General features: G+C 38.3%; 1 protein-coding gene and 1 long non-coding RNA gene across 3 annotated transcripts; both read right to left on the reverse strand.

Annotated features, from left to right (window-relative positions):
- Positions 1–1,762: 1,762 nt before the first annotated feature.
- On the reverse strand, positions 1,763–24,971 carry e4f1 (E4F transcription factor 1). 2 transcript variants are annotated; one of them, XM_028454309.1, is made up of 14 exons: positions 24,810–24,971; positions 23,094–23,224; positions 18,934–19,015; positions 16,872–17,044; positions 16,261–16,381; positions 16,011–16,163; positions 15,655–15,869; positions 12,605–12,823; positions 12,502–12,508; positions 9,461–9,678; positions 5,740–5,938; positions 5,485–5,648; positions 2,705–2,767; positions 1,763–2,612 (listed from the first exon to the last, which is right to left on the reverse strand). In XM_028454309.1, the coding sequence occupies exons 1-14, from the start codon at positions 24,904–24,906 to the stop codon at positions 2,238–2,240; spliced, it is 2,217 nt and encodes a 738-aa protein (XP_028310110.1). In that variant the 5' UTR covers positions 24,907–24,971; the 3' UTR covers positions 1,763–2,237. The 2 variants fall into 2 exon arrangements, with proteins under 2 accessions (XP_028310110.1, XP_028310109.1); XM_028454308.1 differs by having other exon boundaries at positions 12,400–12,508.
- Positions 21,015–23,084, reverse strand: LOC114467855 (uncharacterized). The gene is made up of 2 exons (XR_003674580.1): positions 22,477–23,084; positions 21,015–21,309 (listed from the first exon to the last, which is right to left on the reverse strand). It is a non-coding gene; the product is annotated as an uncharacterized LOC114467855 (long non-coding RNA).
- Positions 24,972–26,343: the final 1,372 nt, after the last annotated feature.

The raw sequence follows: 26,343 nt of genomic DNA on the forward strand, positions 1-26,343 counted from the left end.
CAGTAAACCACTCTGTTCTACTTTCTAAGCTCTCACAATTGAACTTCTCTCGTGACACTGTGAGCTGGTTTGAATCATACCTGTATGATCGTACTCAATCTGTATTAATTAACAACAGCAAGTCTGACTCTCTTAGGCTAACCACTGGGGTTCCTCAGGGCACAATATTAGGGCCCCTCTTATTTAGCCTTTATATTAATGATTTTCCGACTGTCTGCTCTGAAGTTGAATGTTTGATGTATGCAGATGACACCGTTGTATTTGTTCACGGTCGCTCCAAGGACATTGTTGCAGATAAACTTACCAAAGCAATGACTCTTGTCACTTCCTGGCTGCAGGAGAACTGCCTGCAGCTAAATACTTCAAAAACTGTAGGTATGTTTTTTAGTAAAACCAATAGAGTCTCATCTAATCCTGACATACTAGTTGCTGGAGAAACATTACAAATTGTAAATCAATACAAATACCTTGGGTTAGTAATAGATTCTCACCTCTTTTTTCCGCTCAATCCGAAATGAAATGTCAACTGAAGCTGCAATAATTTTTCTACATTCCATGATCTTCAGCCACTTTAACTACTGCCTAACAAGTTGGTCTCAGGCTAGTCAGAGTGCAAAAAGACCTTTGTAAACATTATACAAACAAGCCATTAAAGTCTTGGATAGAAAACCAAGGCACTATCATCACTGTGCAATCCTAAAAAAGTACCACCTTTTAAATTGGGACAGTCTCCATAGATTTGCGGATTTGAGTCTCATATACAAAATAACACGTGACTTGGCCCCAGCTCCTCTGGCAGAGTTCGTCAGCCAAAGAAACAGCTCTGAGCGCGTCACTCGAGGCTCTGTAAGAGGCGATTGTGTCATCCCTCTGCGCAGGAGTGCTTTCAGTCGCTCGGCCTGGTCAGTTAGGGGTGCTGCTGAGTGGAACTCAATACCTGAGGAGGTTAAACAGCTAACCACTTTGCAAGGCCTTTATAAAAAAAATTGAAAATTTGTCTTAACATGTACATCTGCCAACGTTAAAAGTCGAGCATGTTGCACTACATTGTATTGTACTAGATAACGTAGCCTTTAGAACACGTGCTTTTTGTGTGTTTTAATATTGTAACAGGTTTTTTGTGTGTTTTAATATTGTAACTGGTACTGTCATTGACTTGTACATGTATTGTCATGCTTGTATTTTATTGCCTTTTTACATCTTGGCCAGGGGACTACAGATGAAAAATAGCCTCCTGGCTAATTCTGGCTTTTTTTAACCACGTTTGTTCATAGGTTATATGAAATTGCACTGTCCCCTTTCAAATAAACCAATACAATACAATACAACAATAGCTGAATATTAGCAAAAAGGTTGAAATGGGTTGAAAAGTTTGAAAATGGTTGAAAAAAGTTGAAATGGGTTTGAAGGTAGTAGCTGAACATGTTAAAAATTGAATGATTAAAAATTGGTTGAAGAATGGCTGGGGATGAAAGGGTTAAAAGCTGAAATTTCAATAGAAATGACTGGGAAAGAAAACATGTAATAAGTCAAAAAGTTTAAAAGTCACAAATTATAAAAGTACAAACATAAATCTTGAGAACTTTCTGAAATTTTTGATAGCTTAACTGTCAAAATTGGACAAACGGTGTAGGAGTTAACGACGGAAGAAAAACCGGATAACAATGAGGTTTCCTGATGGACTTTCAACAAATGCCTTCATTCAGTTAGTGAACAATAAAACACATGTAAACAAAGCTGTCACACAAAAAACCTCCAGAACTTCATAGAAAAATAGTTTAATGAATGCCCAACACCATAATGAGTACATTTGTGTATCAGTTGATTTTTTTATGTCTCCAGACTCAGTTCATAAGTGTAACTGTTATGTATGGCCTCAGTCAGACAGGCACGAAAGAAAAGCAGGAAGAAACTGCTTATTAAAAAAACTAACAAAGTAAAAGTGTGAACTTGCACAAGTCTTTAAATGCAAAATGTTGCATTCTAGTATTTATTTTAGTTTGTATGTAGTTTGAAAAGCTCATAATTTAGTAGTTTAAGAAAAACTTGTACAACAGAGCCCACAGCCGAGGACATTTCCTGATTAATGATGCATTATCTTCACGTTCGTTGAATAATATCCTATTTTGTCCATCAATACAAAAAGCTGTGGAAGCTTGTGCAGTAACTAATAAATAGTAAAACAGTAGTCTAAGCCAAAGTTAAACAGCTAACGTACAGGAAGCTAACTTGTTTCTTCACACGATCACAGTCTGAATCTCCACTTCCTGTGGTGATGTGATGACATACTCCTCTTGCTGCTCCCCAACCTGCATTCCCTCATCTCCTGCTTCCTCTGTGGTTACCACGGTAACGATTCCCTTTGCCGTCTCCACGGTACCCGAGGTGGCGAGCAGCGTGCCGCCACTGATGGCCGACGCCAGAGTCATGGCCACCTGCTCAGTCAGGCTCTCGGGCGTGGCGATGGTGATGGTGTCACCGCAGTCAGAGATGCTCGGCCCTTCCTCGCTGTCTGTGATGTTTCTGACAATGATCTGATGGCTTCCCGTCCCACCAGCGCTCTGTGACTGGCTCACTATCTGCTGCACCACTTTAATGATGTGGTTTCCCATCTGGGAAGGAGAGAAGGAAAAAAACTACTGTAAATGTCATCTTTTTAATACTCCTATTGATTATACACACGTGCGTGTGTGTGTAGACTGACCTCATTTTGGCTGTCTTGAATCAGTGTAACTTCTTCTTCCTGAATCTCCCCTCCTGTTTGAGTCTGGAAACAATGAGGCAAAAAGTATTTGGAGCTTGTTCGTCAATCTTATGTTTATGTGAAGCCCTCATATTTAATCTCTTTATGTTTAAAAAGGACAACATCAAATGCATCATTGCTCATAATGATAAGTACCTTCTACATTTTAACCGATACTGTATAATATTTATTTCTCAGAAAATAAACTTTAGCAAATATATCAAACTAACATCCAACTGTTTGTAATGTAGCAACATTTGTTTCACAAATGTCTTCAACATGTAAACCCTGAACTATGCAGTGTTTTTTATAACGTACAAAACAAAAAGCAGCTCTACGTGACAGTATTTCACTTGCAATTGTGCATGTTACATGCTCTGCTGTCTGTCTGCCACTTTCCTGATCCAGCAGGCCACGCCCTTTTCCCCACCCAGCTACAGCAGGTGCAGCTGATCAGCCACTGATCAGCTGGCCTTCAAATTCCAGTTGGAGACCTCAGTCAGGAGTGTGGCTAGTGAACACTCGGGGGCAGCTTCACTAAAGGTTTAGTGGTATTAAACCGTGTGCAAAAGTCACTCCACGCGCTAATAAAGAGTACAAAGCCCAAGGAATCAGGTGTGCCCTCATTCTATTTAGCGCGTTTCTCTCTAATTAATATGCATAGTGAGTGGATCTCCCAGGGGATGCAAAAATATGGGAGGAGAAATACAAATAAATTAATGCAGGGGAGCAATGCAATTCATGAAATATGGAACTGTTTGCGGTGATAGTTTTAGTACCAGAAAATAGTACGACAGAGAAGGAGGTGCAGACACACACGCAGACATCATTGCTGCAGTAAATGTGGACAGAAAACAGCGGAGATGGAAAAAAAAGGCTCCAGTACGTGTGTGAGAGAGAGAGAAAGAGGTTTGCTGTGCGCAGAGATGGATATGACCATGGAACGATATCGCTTCGGACTCACTACTCCACTGATCTCCTTTCAGTCAAAGTCTCGTGTCGTATTGATGTCAGGCCAAAATCAGCAGATCAGATGCGTAATTTACGCATCATCACTGATGGTGATATATGAGAGTGTGCATGACACAGTGATGCTCAGACCTGCGCTGGATGATGGTCAGTAGATCATCTTCAAAGAATGCAGAATGACTGACAGACTGTGTAGCTGCAATAACTCAGATCAATGGTAGATCAATAGGACGGTTTCTGTCCTAAACTGCCTATTTTAGGTAAGAAGACAAAATAAATAATAACAAAAAAAAAACATAATTAAACAAATGTATATCAAAATAAAATTGTAATTTAAAACAATGGGTAAGCTTTAAGGATGCACCAATCGATCAGCCGGCCGACTGTTTTGGGGGGATCGGCCGATCCTTGCATTTGAAACCGATCTTTTCTACCTCCACAAAGGTGTTAAAGTCAGCCACTGTCCCCTTCTGCTGTGAGTTAACTGACAGGCCCACCCACCAGCTAATGTGTGCATGTGTGTGTGTACAGTCTCTACTACACAGGATAACAACAGCAGCACAGAATGTCAGCAGTTATATACAAAAAAAAAGAGCAACGGTACGCAATTTGTAACTCCTGTAACGCGGAAATAAACATTGTGGAGCTGCAAACAAAACGCTAACTCATTCACCATTTAAGCAACTGAGTATGCAGCATTTGAAGCTAGAAATCAAGCTAATGCTAATGCTAATGCTAAAGCTAATGCTAAAGCTAATGCTAATGCTAGCGGACCAAAGAGCCAGTTGTCCACTAAGAGTGCATATTTTTGAAAAGAGCAAAGCAACTACAAGGAAAATTATGGAGTTCATTGCTTTGGATATAAATAAAAACCTTCCATAGTTAATAAGTGTGAGAACAACTAACATGTCATTCTGTCATTCCCCTTTGACTTATGAAAATGTTACACATGCTGCACTTTAATATTTCTGTAGAATGTTTAACTTTTAGCTTTTGTCCTGTAGCTGTTGTAACTTAAGGGAACTTAAAACTTATTGGTAGTTTAAGATGTTTTGTTAGTTTGTCCTGTAGATTATTTTATCACCCACACCAAATCCTGTGATTTATAAAACTCAACACTGCTGACTGTGCACTTTATTTTAGTCAAAGAGCTCCAAACAGGTCTGCAGTGTAACCTGATGAACACGTTTATTTAGTTTTTAAAATGTGAAAAATGAAAGACTAAAGGAAGTGATATAAATTAAAGGTTTTGAACATTGCTGTCCAAAACACATTTGTATTGTTTCACAGGTATTGTTCGATGTTTTAAAGTAAAATCAGATTAAAACATTCAATGTGTATGATATCAGTGATAAAAAAAATAAAAATATCAGGAACGGCCGGTTCAGGCTTTTAAAAAATTAAATACATTTGGAGATCGGCCAGAAAATTGCCATCGGCGCACCCCTAGTGAGCTCCAATCTAAAGGTAGAGATAAGTTTTACTGACATGGATTATTCTGACAACTCCTTTTTAATTATTTATAATATAGTCATATGAAGATGTATGGGAGCAAAATTAATGTTACCAAATTTCCCCTCAGGGCAAGTTTTGATCAACGGAAACAAATGTCCTTTGCATCACATTGACCACGTTTCATTCACATTATTCTGCGTTTAACAGTGGATTGCATTTTAATTGGTCGATAGCGTTAACACGGAAATTATAGGGCCCTCGACAAACTGTTCCTAGCTACCAACAGAGGCCTACTTCCTGGTTTTTGCAGCTCTCACCTTAATAATATAGTTCTGCGTGTCAGCCACAACTGAGGAGAACTCCACCAGGACTGCATGAGGGTCCTCTGTGATGATGGCTGCTGTAGCTAAACTGTCTGCGTTCATCTGCTCCTCTCCACTGCCATCCAGCTCATCACTGGGGTTGTCCTTCTGACAGCCTCCTGGCGTATAGGACACAACAACGTAAATGTACTTAAAGATAAATGTACCAACACTGCTTTTTCAAACTGGTGCTGTGCCCTTCCCACTGACCTTTAGCACGCATGTGCCTATTCAGAGTCCCATGCTCAGCAAAGCCCCGCCCACACTTAGTGCATTTAAAAGGCTTTTCTCCGGTGTGGTGACGGATGTGGCGCACCAGCGAGCCTTTCTCCCTAAAGCCTCTGGAGCAGAACTGACACACGAAGGGTTTCTCATCACCGTGGATACGCTGGTGTACCTGCAATGCATTCTGGGAAAAAATAAAAATGAAGAAACTTGTTAAAACATCACAACTAAACAGAAAGGAATGGCCTCATATACATTTCCACTACAGGAACTGTTTAAATAAGTAATTAACAATAAGAGCATTTACTAAACTAATAAACAACATACATATGTGCACCTTTAAAAAAAAAAAAACACACGTTAAAAGGACTTTTTCAAACAATATTATACCTTGGTGCATAAACTATAGAGAGCCACTATTTTGGTCAAGATATGAAGCACCATTGTTGATCAGCATGGCCTGTGGCTTTAAAGAAATGGTGCATTGTGGGAGATAGAGGCATAACAGGTCTGTCTACAGTGTGGGAAATGTCGTTTGTCTGTTCGCTCTCAGGGACGGATTCGCTAAAGGTTTAAGGGTATTAAAACGTGTGCAAACGTGACTCCACGCGATAATAAGCTGTACAAACCCCAGGGAATCGGGAGTGCGCGGCTGCTGCACATCACATTGCGCCCTTAATCCATTAAGCGTGTTTCCCTCTAATGAATATTTATAGTAGGCGGAGCTCACAAGGGGAGCAAAAGATGGGAGGAGGACATGCAAATAAATTAATGCAGTGAGCGCTATACAATAATCAAATCTGAACCTGTTTGCGGTGATTGTTTTAGCACAGGAAAATAGTACGACTGACAAGCAGGTGCAAACACACGCAGAGATCATATCTGCAGTAAATGTTGACACAAAACACAGCGGAGATGGAAAAAAAGGCTCCAGTTAACCTTTCTAGTATAAGTAAATAACTCAAATAAAACACTAGTCAATATTAACAGCCACTGAATGAGAAAATAAAGTGTGTGTGAGGGATAGAAAAAGCTGTCACACCCGCGGCAGTGCGTGTGTGGAGTCTGGTGATGCTACAGTGGAGAGAGGGTGCTGTGTGCGCTATGGACTGCTTCAGTGATGACACAATGTTCACAAGAGCTCCTCAGAAGGTCAGACCGGATGATGGTCAGTAGATCATCTTCAAATGGTGCAGACTGATTGACAGACTGTGTTGCTGTATTAACTCAGATCAATGGCGTCAACAGATCAATAACACGGTTTCTGGCCAAATCTGCCTATTTTTTATGGACTGATAAGAGCAAAGTTACAGAGCCTGATGGAGCAGCCACATTTTTTTTATTTGTTTTTTTAACATTTTTATTTAGTTTTCTAAATTATTAAATGTTTCTGCAGCAGACAGAGAAGTACATCTGCCTCCAAATTACCTTCCTCAAATTCAATTGTGTGCTTCTGTGCACTCACATCTCCACATTGAACAAGCAAAATTAAATAGGGCGGTCTGCACCACTTCTGCATGTGCGCTAATAATTGCTGCAATCTTAGTGAATTCCTTGCAGCAGGTGAGGAAACTGCGCTCCCAAAGGATTTAGGGACGCAACTGGTTTACCACCCTTTATTTCAGATCTTAGTGAATCCGCCCCTCAGTGCAAAGCAGCAATGTAGAGGGTTAAATATCACCTTTCTCAGCACCCACTCAACATGCAGAATCAGCTTGACGGACAGAGCTGCTGTTACCAGCAGAAATGAGCCATGACGGAGTAGTAAGATGTTGGAAGTGCAAAAATAGGGTTAGTAACTGTGACAAAAGCTGCGTGAAAGGATGTCTGTTCATGGACGGAAGGATGCGCCACTACTTTTGAAGATCAGCAGCTGACCTAACCAACAGGTAAGTTCTCCTGACAGAGTTCATCATTTAGAAATAGGAGGGAACAATGTGGTGGGGGTGCGGTTAGTGCCATGACACCCGCCCATAGTATTCCCTGTAAGCAGAAACGCAGTAGTGCTCTGAACAAGTACATTTACAAGCTGCATTGAGACTTTCTGTAAAGGAATTCTTTCGGGACCGCATCTGGTTTCAGATGTAACTTTGGCTTTGTGCCCAATAACTTAGCCTATTAGTTTAGCCCACAAATTCCTCTCATAGCAGCTCAGCTTGAAGCTGTCCTCGCTGTCCTGGATTTCATCTGAACCCAAATGTTTTAAGTGTGTATCCCGTAACAATATTATGAAGCCAATAGGGATGCACCTAAATGAAAATTTGTGGCCCAAGCCGAATAAAATATAAACGCTTGGCCGAATACCGAATATCGAATGCGGTTGTTAAGTTTTTTACTATTTTTTTATTAGGGCATTAATAGCCTAGAAAACATTTTTAGACATGTTTTTTTTTAAAGAAAGTAAAAGTTTATTGAATATTCTGACACTTTTTAAATATTCCAGTAGTCTTTGCTTTTCAAAAAAACAAAGTTTTTCATTTATATTAGCCCTTCAAATAAAACAAAACATGCATTCCAAAAAAAAGCTGAAGTGCATTAAAGGGGAAGTATGATGAAAAAAAATCACTTCATAATTGTTTTGCTACAGTGATGTACATCCCTTTAGCCTCATTCAGAGAGACAAAGTGTAAAATGTTCTGTTTCCTCCCCCTTGTTATTCCACATTTTGTAAAAAGTCAGCTTTAAACGGGCGAGTTGGAATTTGCCCGCGTTGGCAGGTGACGTCACCTAACAGGTGTGAGCTCCTCCCTCTCCAACAGCTAAAACAAACACTGCTGTTTAACATAGAATACATATTATATTTTATTGCCATATATGTAAATAAAAACTGCACTACTGGACGCTCAAACTGCACTACTTTTTCTGCTGCCGATCGTGTTGGGAGTCACTGCTAGGAGCCACGGACCGACTGTCTATGCTAATGCTACACCAGTCTATGCAGCGAGACCAGGTGTAGTGTAAGGAGGAAACAATGGGGATGTTTACAGATTCGGGGCTCACTGCGCTAACAACGGACTCAGTTGTGGAAATGGACAGCTTCCAACTTTTAAGCGGTGATGGACAACAGAGAGCGGTAAGGAAAGAGTCTGGCTGTGTTTTTGCGTGGAAAGGAGGAGCTGCTGCTCCTGTTGCTCTGCTCCTGCAGCAATGCGCACACAATTTTCGGACTCTAAATCACTGCACGTTGTTTGATTGCGTCACATGCTACTATTCGGCCTTGATTTAAACTCACCGAACCGAAGGCCAAATGTTTGCTTTTTTTGCAATATTAGGCCGAATATATTCGGTGACTAAATATTCGGTGCATCCTTAGAAGCAAACACTGACATAGTGTCAATATTTGGCTTAGAGACGGAAAATAAATGTTTCTGCAGGTTTTTTCTCTCGTTGTTATAGCGACCATTGACTTTACATATTGTTCACAAACTTAAGACCAATGGAACACTGTTGCCTAACAACAACTAACAGGAAACAACAAACTTGCGTCATATCCTGACGAATATGGCAGCTCTCCATAGTTTATGCCCCAAGATACAAAATTGTTCTAAAAAATCCTTTTAATAAGTATCTTTTTTATAAAAAAGTGCACATATTTTGTTTATTAGTAATATATATATATATATATATATATATATATATACTGTATATATATATACATTTCCACAACAGGGTCCCTTTAAATAAAAAAATTAAAAAAATCAGTCACCTTGGTCTTGTATCCTTTGTTGCATCGGTTGCATTTGTAGGGTCTCAAATCCGAGTGGGCCCTCATGTGCTCCCGCACATGCCCAATGCTCTTGTACAGCTTACCACACACGCCACACTTGTATCTCCTCTCACTCACATGAACCTCCATGTGCTTTTTCAGCAGGTAGCCAGTCAGAAACTCTTTGTGACATAGTGTGCACTTGAAAGGTTTATAACCTGTCGAGACGAGAAGATTTAACACAGAATCATATTTAACCAGAACTTCAGTGTAACCTCTTTTACAACCATTTTAATGTTTACTTTTCTCAGGGTAGACATCTAGACATATGGATTGAATTCGTAGAAGGAGCTTCTTCTATTAAAATAATAGGTCTATTAAAAAATGGACTGTAGGTTTAAGTGTTTCCTATTTGAGTGACTGATTCCAGCTACCCTAGTCCTTGGGTTGCTACTTCCTATCTATGGGTACAACTTCCTGTCTGACTTCTGTTTTGATGGGGAGTCCATTTATCAAATAGCTCAGCTCTTATTTTGACACACACGACTACTTGAAGCCTTGTAATTGACAATAGGGCTGGATGATATGAACCAAAACTCATATCTCAGTATTTTTTCTCAAAATGGTGATATACGATATAATTGTAAATATTTTTAACTCAATAAAGTGTTACTAGAAAGACAATGCTGTGCAAAAATGCCACATGGGCACATTTATTAAACAGCTGCACAATATGAGACACTTTTGTCTTTTTCTCCTCTAAGGGACAGCATGTGTGTGTGAGTTCTGTAGTGTGGATTGTTTAGTGGAAGGTCTAGGTTAGGACACACTCAGATATCGAGTATTTTAATACAAAATAAGTTATCAAATACATTGATATAGGCGATATTGTAAATTTTCTATATTGCCAAAAAAATAAATATATATATATATCTTGACTCTCTATATCAGTGTTTCTCAAATGGGGGTATGCAATGGCACTACAGGGGGTACTTCAGAGAGAAATTGGAAAATTAACAAATGAAAGCATTAAAAATATAGGTTTTTATTTTTTAGTTAAAAATGATAATCATAATATTTATAATGGAAATGATATTGATAAGAACATGAACTGAAAGTATAAGACCACACCAGGTGGGAGATGACTTGAAATCATAAAAACTATAGAAATAAATCCATTCAGGAGACATTCATCCTACTTATTTACAATAGAATTCTTTAAAATGTGTGTTATCATTCATGCTCTATATTGTTTTTTTCCCACAGTATTCTGAGCAAAATGTTGTAGTCTTACAAAGAGGTAGCGTATTTTCCGGGCTATTGAACGCACCGCTGTATTGGCCGCATTCCAATTATTTAGCAATTTTCCAAGAAAAATTCTTGTAAAAGCTGCTCCGTGACATAGGCCGCACCCTATTGGCTGATGAGGGTGCCCTTCAAAAGACTTGACCAATTAGAACGGGCAGGTAGGCGAGCTGCTGTACTCCAGTTAACGAAGGTTTGTGTATTTCTGCGTATTCTGATCAGTTTCAATGAATACATTTTGATTTCCACGTGAAGCCATTTACAGCTTTTATGGTCCCTTTTTACTAAAACCATACTGATGAACCATGCTCCCTTCACTTCCCGTGCACTATCGCCTCCGAGGTGATTAGGGCGAGTGCAGACAGAGTCAGAATACGGATCGCTTCTGTACAAACCCAATGTGGTTCTTTGGCAACTTTATGCTGTCTATTGTTTCTTTTCTACCATAAACCGGCTGATTTTCACATTTTTTGGAGTGTTTCAGCGCTCTCTCAATCTCTGTATGTGTGTGTCTGTGTGAAATCTCACCTGATAAGCCTAACGCAGTGATTGGACAACTGTATGTTATTAATTCCTACTATTACGGTAAAAACTGGCTGAGATATCTTACATTTTAAATCTCTTTGTACTGTTTATTCGCTCTTCTGAACGTGAATGCATACGAGCCAGCACCGTTGCCCCCTCCACAAACTTCAATTTATTACAGTTATTTTATTTGTGTTTAAACAATCAGCAATCGTATTTTATATATATATTAACAAGTAGACAGACATCAACATCCCCCGCCAGATTAGTTGTCATTATAACTCACAACATTTTCCTAAATGTCCTAAATCCAAGAACTTAGATGTATACATAAGAAAATATTATCACATCAGAATATAAAATAACTATCTTAAATGGTTTCAGAGAAAAGCTGTCCCCTTTGAAGATACCTCGAACAGAGTAAAGAAAATGGCACAAGGGCTCCATCAAGGTATTGATAACCTGAACCCACACACCAAATTTGGTTATCCTATCTTAAACAGTTTCTGAGAAAAGCTACCCCCTTTAACTCTGACGAAAGGAGCTCAAACGTATATCCCCCTTCCACACATTGTGGCGGAGGATAATAAATAAATAAAAACAAATATTGAACAGATGTATGACTTCTGCTGTCACTCGCTCCCACGCAATTTCCCTCCTTGATCAGATACCGTCCTGTCTACGGACCATGACGTCCTGTTATTAAAGCTGTGCTACATTATCTGAAGCTCGTTTCTGAACTTTCAGTTCACCGTAATGTTCAGTGGCTGTTACAGTTCACTCCTCCCACAACAGGGGTGACTGTCAGTAACATCTCCCTCCCGACACCTGCTTTTACTGGACACGTGTGTGACTGACTAAAAAATCCATACATACAGCGCACCGTCACATTGGCCGCACCCTCAACTTTAAAGAAAAAAATAGCATCCTATATGCTGCAAAATACGACACATGGATTCAGAAATAAAATAAAGGGGGTACATGGGCCAAAAGAGTTTGAGAATCAATGTATAATATATTGCCTAATGGACAGTAGCTCAAATTATGGAGGTGAGAGTTAGTAGGAGTGAAGTGATGTGATAATTATTAGAAGAAAAAGCTGAGTTTACCTAAATGGCCTTTGACATGAAAGCGAAAATAGTTCAAGCCTTTGAAGGAGCGATTACAGTGGGGACATGTGTGCAGTTTGGACGTCTGATTCTCATCATTACCTTTTCCCTGTAAAAGCAACAACAGAGATTAAGACAATTAAAAAACAACAACACACTAAACAACTTTGCTTTGTATAAAAAGGAATACAGGTTTTCCACCCACCTCCTTCATCCCCACAAACTCCTCCTTCACTTGGATCTCAATGATGCCCTCTTCTGCATCGGGGCAGTCAGAGATCACTTTTTCTATCTCCTCGGTGTGTAAAGTCTCCTCCACCACTGTTTCCTCTGTTCCCAGTGGAATGCCTGAGTTGATGATGGCTTGACAGATGAGGTTGTCACCGGCTGCCAGGGCTTCTGCCTGAGACTGATCCACCACCACCTGATCACAGGCACAGGTGCAGGTCATCACAACAGACTGGAGGACAGGCTACCATCATTTCAAAACTCTCAATGACCCCGTCCAAATACTCGCACTTCCACCCCCGGGCACCTCATTTGCGGGTTCCCAATGAAGGGTGTCCCAATTCTCCAGAGTGTCTTTCGCCCCGCCCCCTTTGTGCCCTTGATCCACACTTTAGAATATTACCCACAATTCTTTGCAGATGAGGTTCTGCACTGACGTCACTGATACAATGTGGGTTTTGTTTATCCGTCTGCGGGTCCTGTGCCATAAAAATTAGCTTGTATGTGTAAGTATTGAAATGTTTTAACTTTTCTTATGTGTAAATACAATCAAGGTTACTATGGTACTTGGAAAGAAGCATAAATATCTGATTAGCATTAAGCTGTATCATGCACCGGTATTTACTGTATGCAAACAATTTCATAACTTTTTTGTGCAATCATTCATTAAACATCCAATTTAAACTTTACAATAAACTTAGGATATATTACTCTACATTTAAAATTAAAATTATACAGCTACCTCAAATAAATTACAAATAACCAATATACTGTACATTTCTTTTAACGTGTGTGGATCAACTCATATTAACTACTACTTTTTTTCTGATGAAATGGCCAAATAAAAGAAATTTTATTTGGTGTACTTTTAAATATTTCTGACCCTGTAATAAAGGCTTTTTCTATTTTGCAATTGATGAGTGCATGGACGATATCTTTTTAAGACAAGTAGCAGTTTTTGCCTGAAATTGTACACTTTTTTTGCTCCAAAGTTTCCTGTTGTGTACAATTTTCTTGAAATTTTCCTCAATCATCTGCTTGATGGAATGTTTACAAATCTTAAATGAAATATGCAAATGTATCTTTATTTATGGCATTAAAAATACAGCAATTGGGCATTAAAACCTTGAATCTGATTTGCTGCTACCTGTAGCAACTCTATAAAATTATTTGTACAAAGAAAGAAATTGTGAACCACTTCTTTATCGATAATTGTTCAGTATGATCACTATTTAATCAAATAAAGAAACTGAACAGAATATGCATCCCTATTTAATTCATATTTTACTCTTGAAATTGATCTAAGAATTGTCACAACATTAAAATTTCACAGTCGAACGACAACATAAATTCTAATCATAAAACTAAATAATATTATCATGTTCAGAGAGATGTGCTTGTAAAGCAGTGGAGCAGAAACCTGGGCAGAATGTTGCAGATATGACACAGCGGCACAAGTAGACGACATAAACCGCATCGTCACTTTTCTGCAATTTTTGCTCACTTGTAACTGGTGCACTCGAACCCGTTGTGCACTTCTAACAAGTGCACACTTGGTAGAGGAGCGTAGGGTCTAGTGTGGGTATTGAGACAGGTTCTAACACAGTGGTTCTCAAACCTTTTTTTTAGGTATTTCCCACTTTTAACAAAGGTGAACTTTCACCTGCTCTTTTTGTCTCCCCCACCAATTCTCTAGAATTAAGTTTGTTACAGCGTTACAAATACCGAGTAGCGAGAAGCAGTGATCAGATATTTTTATTTTTCCTCCATTTATATTTGATAAAGTGAAAATACAGAATACAGTTCTTTAATATTGTGCTGTTTTAATTTTAAAAATAATTCCATAATAAGAGAAAAAGATTTTAATAATTTTTTTTTTTTTTAACCAATTACTACATTCCAGGCGACCCCATTTAAATTTCAGGCTACCCCACATATGGTCACAACCCCAAAGTTGAAAAATACCAGTTTAGTGCTTTGTCTGCCTTTTACTTTTATCTGTATCTGTTCTATGTATATTATGTTATTTAAGTTCTGGGTTTTTTTCCTCTGGGAATGTCTGTATGTGCATTGATTAATAACAATAATAATGATCATTTCTAAAAATGTATTCACTGGCTGTCCTGGGAGGGTAGTTACACAAATCAGTACATGAAGCATTTGTGCCCCCAGGGGGAGCTGATACCTGCCTGCAACAAAGCACTATTCTTAAGGTGGTTTTCCTCTTTGTCTTTTTTTTAAAATTATTAACAATTAACATATTGAGTGCCATTCACGTCTATAGACGTTATTTGGTTTAGTAACGTGGAGTGCCAGAAGTGAATTGTGTTTTTTGGCTGGGGTTGCTAGGAGACAGTGTGATGAAGGTCTCCCGTGAATATCTAACTTGTAAAATGATGTAGTGACCAACTGTGACATGTAGGAGGCAGCAGCGCACCTTTGGATGAGAGATCACCCGTGATGGGCAGATCTCAGAGGGATAGGAAAAGAATTTACGAGACAGAAAATGGCGCTACGAGAGTTGATGCTGAAGTTCCTACCAGCGCACACTCATGTGTGGAACTAAGTGGACTATTGAGAGTGTCGCGATGGTGAGAGAAAACGATCAAAAACGGGGCAAGCGGTGACACTCAGCATGTCCGGGATGAGGAGGAAGTTGCGTGTGTGGAGAATGACGGCGGGAGAGACTTGGAGGAATGCCAAAATACAGTAAGAAATCCATTCAACTCTGACCTAGAAAGCAAAATAAATAATTCTGCCATCAAAAGCCTGGTCTCAGTGTTGTTTTTGTAGTTTTATAGAAGGAAACCAATGCTGTGGTGTCCCTAAAGCAAAAAATAATTGCTTTTTCAGAAAAAGATGTTTTTCCCAGCTTTTTGTCAGAAACTGGCGATTTAGGTAAAACTTGCCTCTATTCAACTGCTGATTATGGAAGAACGAAACAAGCTAAAAACAAAATTGGGCAGCAACAGCCACCTCTGCTGCCATGTGCAGGAAAAGCAGGTATCATATATGAATCATCCTAACTTGCTGCTCCTGCGTGGTTCCATCCACCTCCATGGTAAAGTGGACCTGATGAAGGACTTCTTGGGAGTCGGCCTCTACCACACTGACGACAGCAGTCTGAGCATTCACAAGCTCCTCCCCCTCCTCCTCTTCCTCCTCCTCCGGCTGAACCCCCACGACCTCCACCTCCTCCTCCTGTTGATGATCTTCAATCGAAGCCTGATCAGAGACGACACCTGAGCAGTTCACACGTACTCATGGTTAATGTTAAATAACATGCACAGAATTGGAAAGCAATGCAATTTGGAGTCAAATTTTTTTTTGTAGAAGTAACGTTTACATTTCACTCCCTGTTTTTCTCAAAAATACAACCTCACCTTTCTGCACTCCATCCTTGCTGACCAGAATCTCCTTATACTGAACAAAGCGGATCTTTTCTGTGCACGGCGTGAGAGATTTTAAATGTCTAGTGAGGGCCCCGGACTCCCTGAACGACTGGCCACATAACGTACACCGATAGGGCCGCTCATCTGAAGGAGAAAATCAGTGGAAATACATCAAAAATAAGACAGAACATTAGAATTTAAATCAAATCTCCAACCCTGTGAGACTTTTTTTCTCTCCTACCTGTGTGTCGCCGGTTGTGACGAATCAGTGACCCCTTGGTGCGAAACGAGGTCTCACACAAGCCACATGAGAAGTTTTTCTGGTCACTGTGAGTTTTCATGTGAGTTCTTAAAATGTTAATCTAAGAGTTTAAAAAAAAAAAAAAAACAAGACAGTCATCAACATCACCGCCAGATTGGTTGTCATTATAACTCACAACCTTTTCCTAAATGTCCTAAATCTAAGAATTTAGATGTATACATAAGAAAATATTATCACATCAGAATATAAAATTACTATCTTAAACATTTTCTGAGAAAAGCTGTCCCCTTTGAAGATACCTCGAACAGAGAAAAAAAAAAAAGCACAAGGGCAATAATTCCTGAAAAAATTATTGCGCACTTGTCATTTTCAAAATCCATTAAGGAATTGATACCCTGAAGCCACACGCCGAATTTGGTTATAGTATCTTAAACAGTTTCTGAGAAAAGCTGTCCTCCTCGGACGGACAGACGGAGCTCAAACCTATATCCCCCTTTTCCACATCTTTCACTTCGTGACGGGGATAATAAAATAAATTAGAGAGGCAATTGAACAGATAACCTTACACAGACATTCTCAGCAAGACTCACTGTTTTAAAGGTCTTTTCACAGAGTTGGCAGATGTAGCGTCCATCCTGGTTGATTTTATAAATAAGTTTGTCACTGTCAGACGAGGGTTCTTCGATTACGTCTGACTGATCGATGACCTTAGGGGAAACAATCTTCTTCCTGCGACCTCGACCCAACAGAACACGGTTGACTTCTGTTGCAAAATGAGAAAAAAATGGGAAACTATTCACTGTGTAATCAAGATCATTCAGTGAAGTCTATAGGCTAAACTAAAAGCTTCACATCACAATCTGTTTATCTCAGTCTCCAAATGTTAGAAGAAGAAATGCTTCTTCTTCTAATCTCACTTTTAAAACCATAATAGATTATATTGTTTTATTGCAAAAAAAAGGCCGTACAATTGATTAAAAAAAGCAGGATATCATGACCACACACGTCCATTATTTGAAAAAAATAAATTCTCTTCCAGAAGGTATTCAAAAATACTTCTCACTACAGACCAGCAAATACAGCCTCAGAGATCAATTTATGTTTATTTTACCAAAAGCAAGATTAGAAGTAAAAAAAAAGTCTGTTCTAGGGGTTAAATTGTGAATGAATGATGAAAAAGAAATAAAAATGGGTGACTATTTAATTTCAAAAAGAAAATGTCACAATATATTTTAGAGTTATGTGAAGCAATATGTTTGTGTTTTTGTTAAATATTGTATATAAAAGAAAGTGCATGTGTACATATATATATATATTTTTTTTTTGCATTATTTGAAAAAAAAAGGCATCTTAAATGTAATTGTTGAATGCTTGCATTTGTTTGTATGTATTATAGGAAAAGGTAACTTGAATATTCTTTATGTTGGGCATATAAGCCTCTTTGCTGTGTCTTTTTCAGTCTTGTAATATATTTTTAAATTGCGATTTATGTTTGAATATATTTTGTTACACTCAAACAAACAATCTGTAAAACTTGATTCGTATTTTTGTCAAAATATCAACTAAAGAAAAATGCTAATAATCGAGGGAAATGTTGGTAATTATTGAACTAAAGGCAAGTTATTGTGCAAGAGTGAAATGTAATGGAAAGTAATCCAAACTAACATCTGTGTTTTGGACAACTTAAATTCCTTTGTTTAGTCATTATTACACAAGTAAAAATTACTTTACAGGGGACATATTATGCTATTTTTTTTTTCTGTGGCTGTAATATTAGCAATTTCCCCCTGGGATTAATAAAGGAATTCTGGTTCTAATTATTTTTCACTCATCGCCATTTGTTCTCAGAACCCCAACAACATAGTATTTGAGGTTTATTTTCCCAAACCTGCCTGTTTTCTGGAGTTGTAGCCTCTGAAAAGTCACTTTCTGACCAATTCTAAAACCGGGCTGTTTGAGTGGGCGTGTCTATAGACAACGACTCCACACAACAGCTGATCACTAGCAACTTTCTTTTGCTATTCACACACTCATTGTTTTCAGCCAAAAAAAACTGCACATTACAGTAAAACATATGGATATTTCATGAAGTGTGTGCACTGTGCAGCAACAGCAACATCAACAGCAAATGCTGCTATTTCAAACACTTACAAGAGCTGCTACGTCGCTTTCTTGTCATCATCTCATGTAGAGATTACAGGAATAGTCCATTCAAGGTGATAGGCTGCTGTTTTGTCCGAACCGCTGCATCGCAATGGGTCACAAACACAGTGTTGCCAGATTCGTGGATTTTATTGGAATGGGCGTGTTCTAAGACATGATTGGGCAGGATATTGTCAATTGATCTGGCAACACTGATTCCTGATTTCACATGTGAACTCACAAATGTAGAAAATTTGAAACGGAGCAGTTTTCTCTGTGTTATAAGACTTACACAGACCACAAACGACTGGATTGGTTTATTTCACATTTTGTGTGCTGATGAACACTCAAGTTACCTCATATGGGATAAAAAAAAAAACTGCAAAAATAGATTTTTCATAATATGTCCCCTTTAAAGTCATAATCAACTCTACATTATATACTTCCTTCCTAACAATTTGAAATGTAATATTATAATCATATTTGATCACATCAAATGTGATGACCTACCTATAAAGGTCTTTGCTTGATCTTCTGAAGCTGAACTTTCAGTTGTTTTCACATCTGATGATCCTCCATCAGCAGACGAGACCTGGAAATGTACACTCTTTAACTCGTGCACTTTCACAATCCTTTGTGGTTTTCTTAAAGTTGAGTAACACTGTGTTTGAAATGTCTTACTAATGTACTAATACTAAGTCTGACGTCAAAATGAGTATGTAGTGCGTTCACATAAGATAATGTGAAAAGAAGGTTGAGTATGCGAGAAATACCGGATGTATACTATATCGTAGAACTGGACAATATATTACAGTTTTTTATTTTGGCGATATAGAAAATTACAATATCACTTATTTTTATATTTTTTTTTTTTGTTTATTTTATCTTAAAATACTTGTTTTACGAGTCATTGATTTCACTACTTCTCAGAACAGCATTAAAAGTTTATTTAGATGGATTTCTGAGTGGGTGCTTACACAGACCTTCCCCTAAACATCCACACTAAAGAACTCACTCACATGTGCTGTCTTTTATATGAGAAAAAGTGAAAAAGGGCACATTTTGTGCACTCTTTATTCATAAATGTGCCAGAGTGGCATTTTGGTCAGAAAATTTAACCCAAAATTGTCTTGCTGGTAAGACTTCATTTGAATTAAAATTATCGAGATTTATATCGTATATCGTCATTTTGAAAAAAATTATTGAAAGTTTTGGTCTATGTCGCCCAGCCTGATATATTGGGACATTTTTTAGGTATGCAAGGTGGACACACTAGTCATACTCAATCGCCCCATGATGCATTGCGAGCGGAATGTAAAATGGTCCTGGAACCAGCTTCAAGCTAAAAATCAACCATCCCCATTTCAAAATGTAAGCATCTCTTTTTGTCTTTCATTAGCTTTTTTTTTTTTAAAAAACAAGGGCTTTTGTTTTGAAGTTAACAGAAAGTTTTGTCAGTAGCACAGTGGAGGGTCTCCGAAAATCTCCAAAATGTGGGAATTCAATGTGCATACGTGAGTTTTATGGATGAAATGAGTACATGTTGATATTCTACTTGGTCACTTTCTCACTTAAAATGTTTTCAGAACTTTCAAAGGTGGAGAATCAACAGATATTTAGCCTCAGTCAGGGCTTTTCCACCAAGAGCACGGGCTTTTCGTCCGGAGCTATAGTTGGAGCTCGAGCTACTTCAGAGCTCGTCCTGTTTAGCTGAAGAACCGGTTTGGTTTTCAACCGCAGCAGCGGCAAGTTGGAGCCACGTCCTTGCGTCACCTCAATACGTCAGATTACGTAGCAGTTTACCCATGAGCGCTTGCCCCATAATGAAGCCCATGTTTTGACTGTTTACATCGTATGAAAACTGTCCTATCCTATGTGAATATTCAGCTGAACAACTCTACCGTCTTCATCGGAGTCACGGGAATCTGCGACAACATTTGTGAACACAGGTCAAAGACGTCTTATTGCTTAACAATGACTGTGTTAGTGTTAGCCTTCAACTACACCTGCATAAGTATAGCAGATAAAGGCAATAAGTTGATTTTGATATGTTTGTTTATCATTATAGATGCTCTTAATGCCGACTGTGCAAGTCCGTGATCGCACTGCTGCGACTCAATATGACCAGAATCAGCTCAAGTTTGTGTCAAACTAACGTATCCCGATGTCATTCCATCCATATATATTTGGACCGAGGACCTACTGTGTGAGACTGAAGGGATGCTGTGTGTGTTTGTGTGTGTCCTCATCATGTTGTTCAACTTGTGTTATTAATGATCAACGACACCTTATTGATCCACATTTGTTTTTTAACCTATTGCTGCTGTTTGATTTGTTTCAATACATTTTGTTTTGAGGAAATCTCCACTGCATTCTATTTAAAGGTCCTACTCATTAGGTGTGTATTGTATGAACTTTTCAATTCTATAAATGTATCAAAACAAAAAAAAAAATACAAACCTAATAGTGTGTGCTACAGCAGGTTATGTTTCTATCTTACAAAAAGTGGATGTAAAGAGCAATTAAATTATTTGAATAAAATAAAATAAATGTGTGTGCTTACAAGTAGGGAACAATGAACAAAGTCCTTGTAAAATACAAAATAAGTAACTTTATTTACACAAAGTAAAAATGGATATATATAAACCAACTCAATATATAATAACATTGACTTAAAAAATGATTGTAGGTTTTCTATTAGAAAGGGCCAAAGTCTGCCTCTATCTGCTCCAGAACCAACACCAGTCCAACCAGTGCTGAGGAGTTCATCATGAGCTGCAGGTTATGGACCATGGACGTAGTCCTGGTCCTAGTTCTGGTCCATGAACTGTGTCCCTGACTGCTCCATGGAAGAAAATCTGCATAAACATCTTTCTCCTTTGTTTCCTGCATAGAAGCATTAAAAATATTTGAATGTATTATTTATTTCAGCAGTCTCCACAATAAGAAAATACAAAAACAAACAATTGTGTAATCCTTAAGCCAAAGGTTGTAGGTTGAAGCAAAGCTTATACAAACCTACCTTATCACAATAAAACTAAACAAGGCTCTCTAGATAATCACACAAAAAAATATAGCTTGTATTACTATTTTAACAATATATATTCTACACAAGTTTTATATACAGTTATACATTCACATCAAACATATATACACATGAATGTATATATGACATGTACTTGGTAAAATTGTTACTCTTCTTTCTTATATTTACTAACAATATATGATTGAAAAAGCGCAGTTCCATAATTTAGCCCGATATTGTTTTATTCATGCTTTTGACTGTTGTTCCAGCATTTTTCATCTGGAAATGTAGTTCTCTTAAATTATATCCCCCTTCTCTCTCTCTCTAAAAAAAAAAAAAACTTCTGCAACACTTTTGGAAGTGAACCTTTACTTGCTTTATAAATCATTTGGACAGTTTTGAGTTTGATGAGATCTGGAGTTTCAAATCTGGTTGTTTTAACAATAATCCATGTGTGTGTTCTCTGTATCCTGCGTTATGTATCAGTCTGATGGATCTTTTTTACATTATGAATAACGGTTGGATGTTCGGCACGTATGTATTTCCCCAAACTTCTAGATAGTAACTCAGATATGATAAAACAAGTGTATAATAAAGAGTGTGCAATTCTTTTTGATTAAGTGTGAGCCTTGTTTTGTCCAGGAATAGAAAATATTAGTTGTTAATATATAAGTTTTAATTGTTTGCATAGAATGAATTAATCTAACTGGATTTGTTCTGAGATGAAGATGAGCTGAGCTACAGATGAACTTCCAAATCCAACTCTGAAATAATCAGAAACGTTACCACATAGTTCAGTAATATTATTACATGGCCATTGTGTAACAATGAGGGAAGTTCTGAATACAGATCAATGATTTATTACTGCTGCTTTCAGGAATATTAAAGTATTGTTATGGTTTCCTAGCTAACCAGTGGCTAACTGGCTAGCCTGCACCACTTTAGACGTAACATTCATAATATTGATGAGAATATTGTAGCAAGCGAATATTGGTAGTAGTTTAACAACAGGGTGAAATAAAACTTACCAGGATTAGTGACAGTTCTACAGGACGAGCTCCTCCGTGGCTGTAGTTCTGTTTGGTTCGTGGGGCTCCGTCCACTTCCCCTGAAGCTCTTCAGACACCCACAGAACCAGGAAACAATGTTCTCCCCCTCTGACCACTGCTCTGTCTTCTTTGACTCACTTTTAAATGTTTTTTGTCGGATTTGCGCTAACGTGACCAGCCGCTAGCCAGCTTAAAAAAACGGCTGCTTTTCGTTTTTGGAGGACCGTCAATAACCCCGCCTACCACCCGCCCACTTCAGAGCTGAGCTGTAGCCCAGAAGCAATGTGGGGCCAACGTAGCTCTGGTTTTTGGCTCAGAGAGCTGGAGCTATGTTGGTGGAAACAGAGTGGGTCGGAGCCAAAACACGCGCTCGCTCCAAGTTAGCTCCAGCTCCTGCCTAGTGGAAAAGCCCTAAGTGTGATTCATGTTTTTGTCCTTTTAGGTTCCAAATGCATCTTGGGAAACTTGGAAGTGTGTCATCATCCTAATTATGCTTATAGTATATACTAGACAGTATATACTCATTGAGTTTGTAGTGTATAGTAAGTTAGTGTGACATTTCTAACACAGCCTTACACTAGCATCCATATACGTACTTCCTGTTCAGCGTCCTGGCTGCTTGCCTCCTGTGCATCAGCACGTTTGCAGCTGTGCTGCAGCTTGTGCTGAATGAAAGCTTCCAGGGTGGAGAACTCCAACTGACAGCGTCCACATTTGTGCACGTCATCTATAGTCAGAGGGAATACTTCACAGTGAGCTGAGTACACTGAGTGAACAGAAGTAAAACTACAACTATCATATCCCTCCATTGATCAGGCTAACACAATACATGACTTTTTATACTGACTTTAGGAGAAAAAACACATCATTCATTCATCCATTAATTCATTCATTTATTCATACTCTATAGTGACACTGTCAGCATCAGCAGGAACATACTACAGTAAAACAATGTGCTCTCATCCCAGTGTGTGTGTGATAAATTGAGGAGGACCACCTGAATAGAAACACGTGTGTGATGTAATAAAGTGAAACTGATTAGAGTGCTGTCCGTTTATCATCCCATGGATTAATATTATACAATCTCACGCTTTTACACATTAACAGTGTCAGCAGTTTCCTGCCAGTGTTCTTCTCTTCTTGCTTTTTCTGCAGTGACAGTGTTGATTTTGGTCTGAATTATGGATTTGAATTTTTCTTATTTTTAAAGAATTATTCCTCAATTGTGACGTAAGTTGCTCTACACAGTTTCTCTGTGATTTTGATTGGTCCAAGGCTGCAATCTCCACCCCTGTCACAGGGTAAAATCACCTAGGATAAGTGAACATGTTTATATCCTGCTTCATAGTACAGGGGCTTTCTGACGGCGAATGTTTGGTTAGATGAAGCATGCTAATAGAGAGATATTCCATGATATACTTATCCAGCTTCATTGCCATTAGCAGGGATGCAACCACTATCCACCAAACTGCTTTCACATGCCACTATCAGATTTGTTGAAAATAATATTTCTTATTCACTGTCTCAGGGCCTGCTATTATAAAGGCTTACTAGTTATTACAGCTAGCTGCCACAATGTGTTTTCTAAAAAAAGTAATGACATTGGTTGGTTCGCATTGTTTGGACAGGCGACTGTGAGCTCTACTCTTACACCCACATTTTTATGGGTTAAACATTGGTTATATTTGTGCAATATTTCATACAAAACCTCCACTTACCACATATGTCTATATGTATATTTACTTCTAGTGTTCTTCACACCCTACTTTTTTTTTTTTATTAATCTTTCTATATATATATATATATATATATATATATATATTGTTTTTGTATTAGATTTTGTGCATTTGTTTAATTTAATTTTTGCACAAGATGAAAATTATACTTGCTTTATTGTTTTGTCTTTTCACTGCTGAAACAATTAATCTCATCTCAAAATGTCACTGTACAAATGTTGAGTTTTTAAGCTTTGAATAGAAAATAAGTATAATTTAACTAGTGATTTGGACCATTTGGGAACATATTGATCCATATGTGGCTACTGGCCTTAAATGAGTTGAACACCGTGATCGAAATAGAAAACTCATTCAGGCTCTGGTCAATATTTCCAAATTGTTTGGATGGAAACAAAAACATTGTTTTATAGGATATATTTTCCTTCACTTTCTGCATTTCAAATCTGTTTATTAGGAAGCCTGGCTAATCATGTTAGCACATGTTGCTAGTGCAGGTTAGCTACATTGAAGGGCCGAGGAGGCCCAAACAAGCCCAGATAAACACTGGAGACACAGCCAGGCAGTAAGTGAACTTACCTTCGTCTGCTATGGTGCTTTGGATGCTGATGGTGTGGCTGCCGTCCTTCGTGTGGTCGGTGTCGGTAGCTGCCGTATGATTATTTACACCATTCATGTCCGTCTCTGTCGCAATGCTGCTGGAGGACCGACAACATGGCGGATTTACGACCTCGTCGTCATAACAACAACAAAAGAGAGGAGCGCCTGCGTCTGTTTGAAAGAAACAAATACACAAATAATAATGAAAATAGTATGTTTTATTATGATTATTATTATCATTATTTATTATTATTAGTTTCCCATTTCTCCAAAGGCACAAGAAGTTTACTTTAAATTTAGGCATTAAATTTGTCCCTGTATGGAATTTAAGCTGTGTAAAGTTTTGGTTATTGGGGCTAAACAGTATTATTATTTAAAAAAAAAAAAAAAAGCCTTTGAATTTATTTTGTTTCATTTTATTTATTTTTCTTCTTATGCATTGTTGTATTTGTGCGATGTAGAGGGTTTTCATGGCACGTCAACAACCCGGAAGTCTCCATTTTGGAGATAAGCAGCAGGTTTCCAAACAGCACACACACAAGCATATCCCGAATTTTGAGAGGAAATGCTGAACTATTGCCATGTTTTGGGCTGTGATAATCTGTGAGACCGTGAAAAACGCCAAAGTTATTACAGATCAGGGGAGAAGCAATGTCTGTATTTTATAGTCAGTAGTTCTACATCAGAGGGGTATTCCATAAAGGAGGGTTAACAAACTCTGAGTCTATCCATAAACTCTGGGTCAACATACCCCGCGATGGGAAACTCTGGGTATCGGATTCCATTACAGCTGGTATGAAGTGGGTCAATCAACCCTGAGTATGTAAACCTTGGGTTACTTACGTGCACACGCGCGATAAAAAGCCATCATCAATGGATCGAAGATGAGTCGAGCTGCCATGGCAACCACCCGGAAAATAGTGATTTATTCACCGTAATGGGTGAAATAAGCCGGTGTTTGAGGAATATGAGCCTGTTCTAAAGATGCGTTCAGTATTCAGTGATTATAGTGGCTTAAATCATCCGTAATTAGTCACACTTTTTGGTCACTTCATCACTTTATTGCTTCAGTGACGTGAAGAGCGGAGAATAATATGAATAAAATGTGTCTGAGGAGACGTGTCAGCAGCATAGGATGGCTACATAGAGAGCCCTCCTGTTACACTGGATATTAAGACAGTAAATGCCGCTTGATATTGCATCATTTATGTTGATTTTTAATGTAATATTGTTGCCAGAGTCCTCTCGACATCCTAAAAAATGTCATAAAAAAACACTCAAGCAGGACGCGAACCCACAACCCACCACTTCCAAGAGCAGCATTGCAACTCACTGCACCATCATATCTTCAAAGAACCAAGATCTACAAATTAAACTGTATAACAATATAAAACAATAATCGAGCCTTGAAAGTGGATTTATTTAAATTGTCATCTTCTACTTTATATTATCCACAGGTTTGTATTCAGTGAACTTTACTACAGACGTCAGTAGATGTTTTAATGCAGATCAA

Source organism: Gouania willdenowi, chromosome 8 (assembly GCF_900634775.1).
Source record: "Gouania willdenowi chromosome 8, fGouWil2.1, whole genome shotgun sequence".
Classification (NCBI taxonomy): domain Eukaryota; kingdom Metazoa; phylum Chordata; class Actinopteri; order Blenniiformes; family Gobiesocidae; genus Gouania; species Gouania willdenowi.

Bases quoted from the DNA above. Each gene is read 5' to 3' on its own strand.
- e4f1 (XM_028454308.1), bottom strand. From the start codon at position 24,906: ATGAATGGTGTAAATAATCATACGGCAGCTACCGACACCGACCACACG. The intron at 9,679-12,399 runs GTAAACTCAGCT...TCGTCTCGACAG, and splicing joins TCATGTCAAAGGCCATTTAG to GTTATAAACCTTTCAAGTGC. The intron at 2,613-2,704 runs GTCAGTCTACAC...TCTCCTTCCCAG, and splicing joins TTCAAGACAGCCAAAATGAG to ATGGGAAACCACATCATTAA.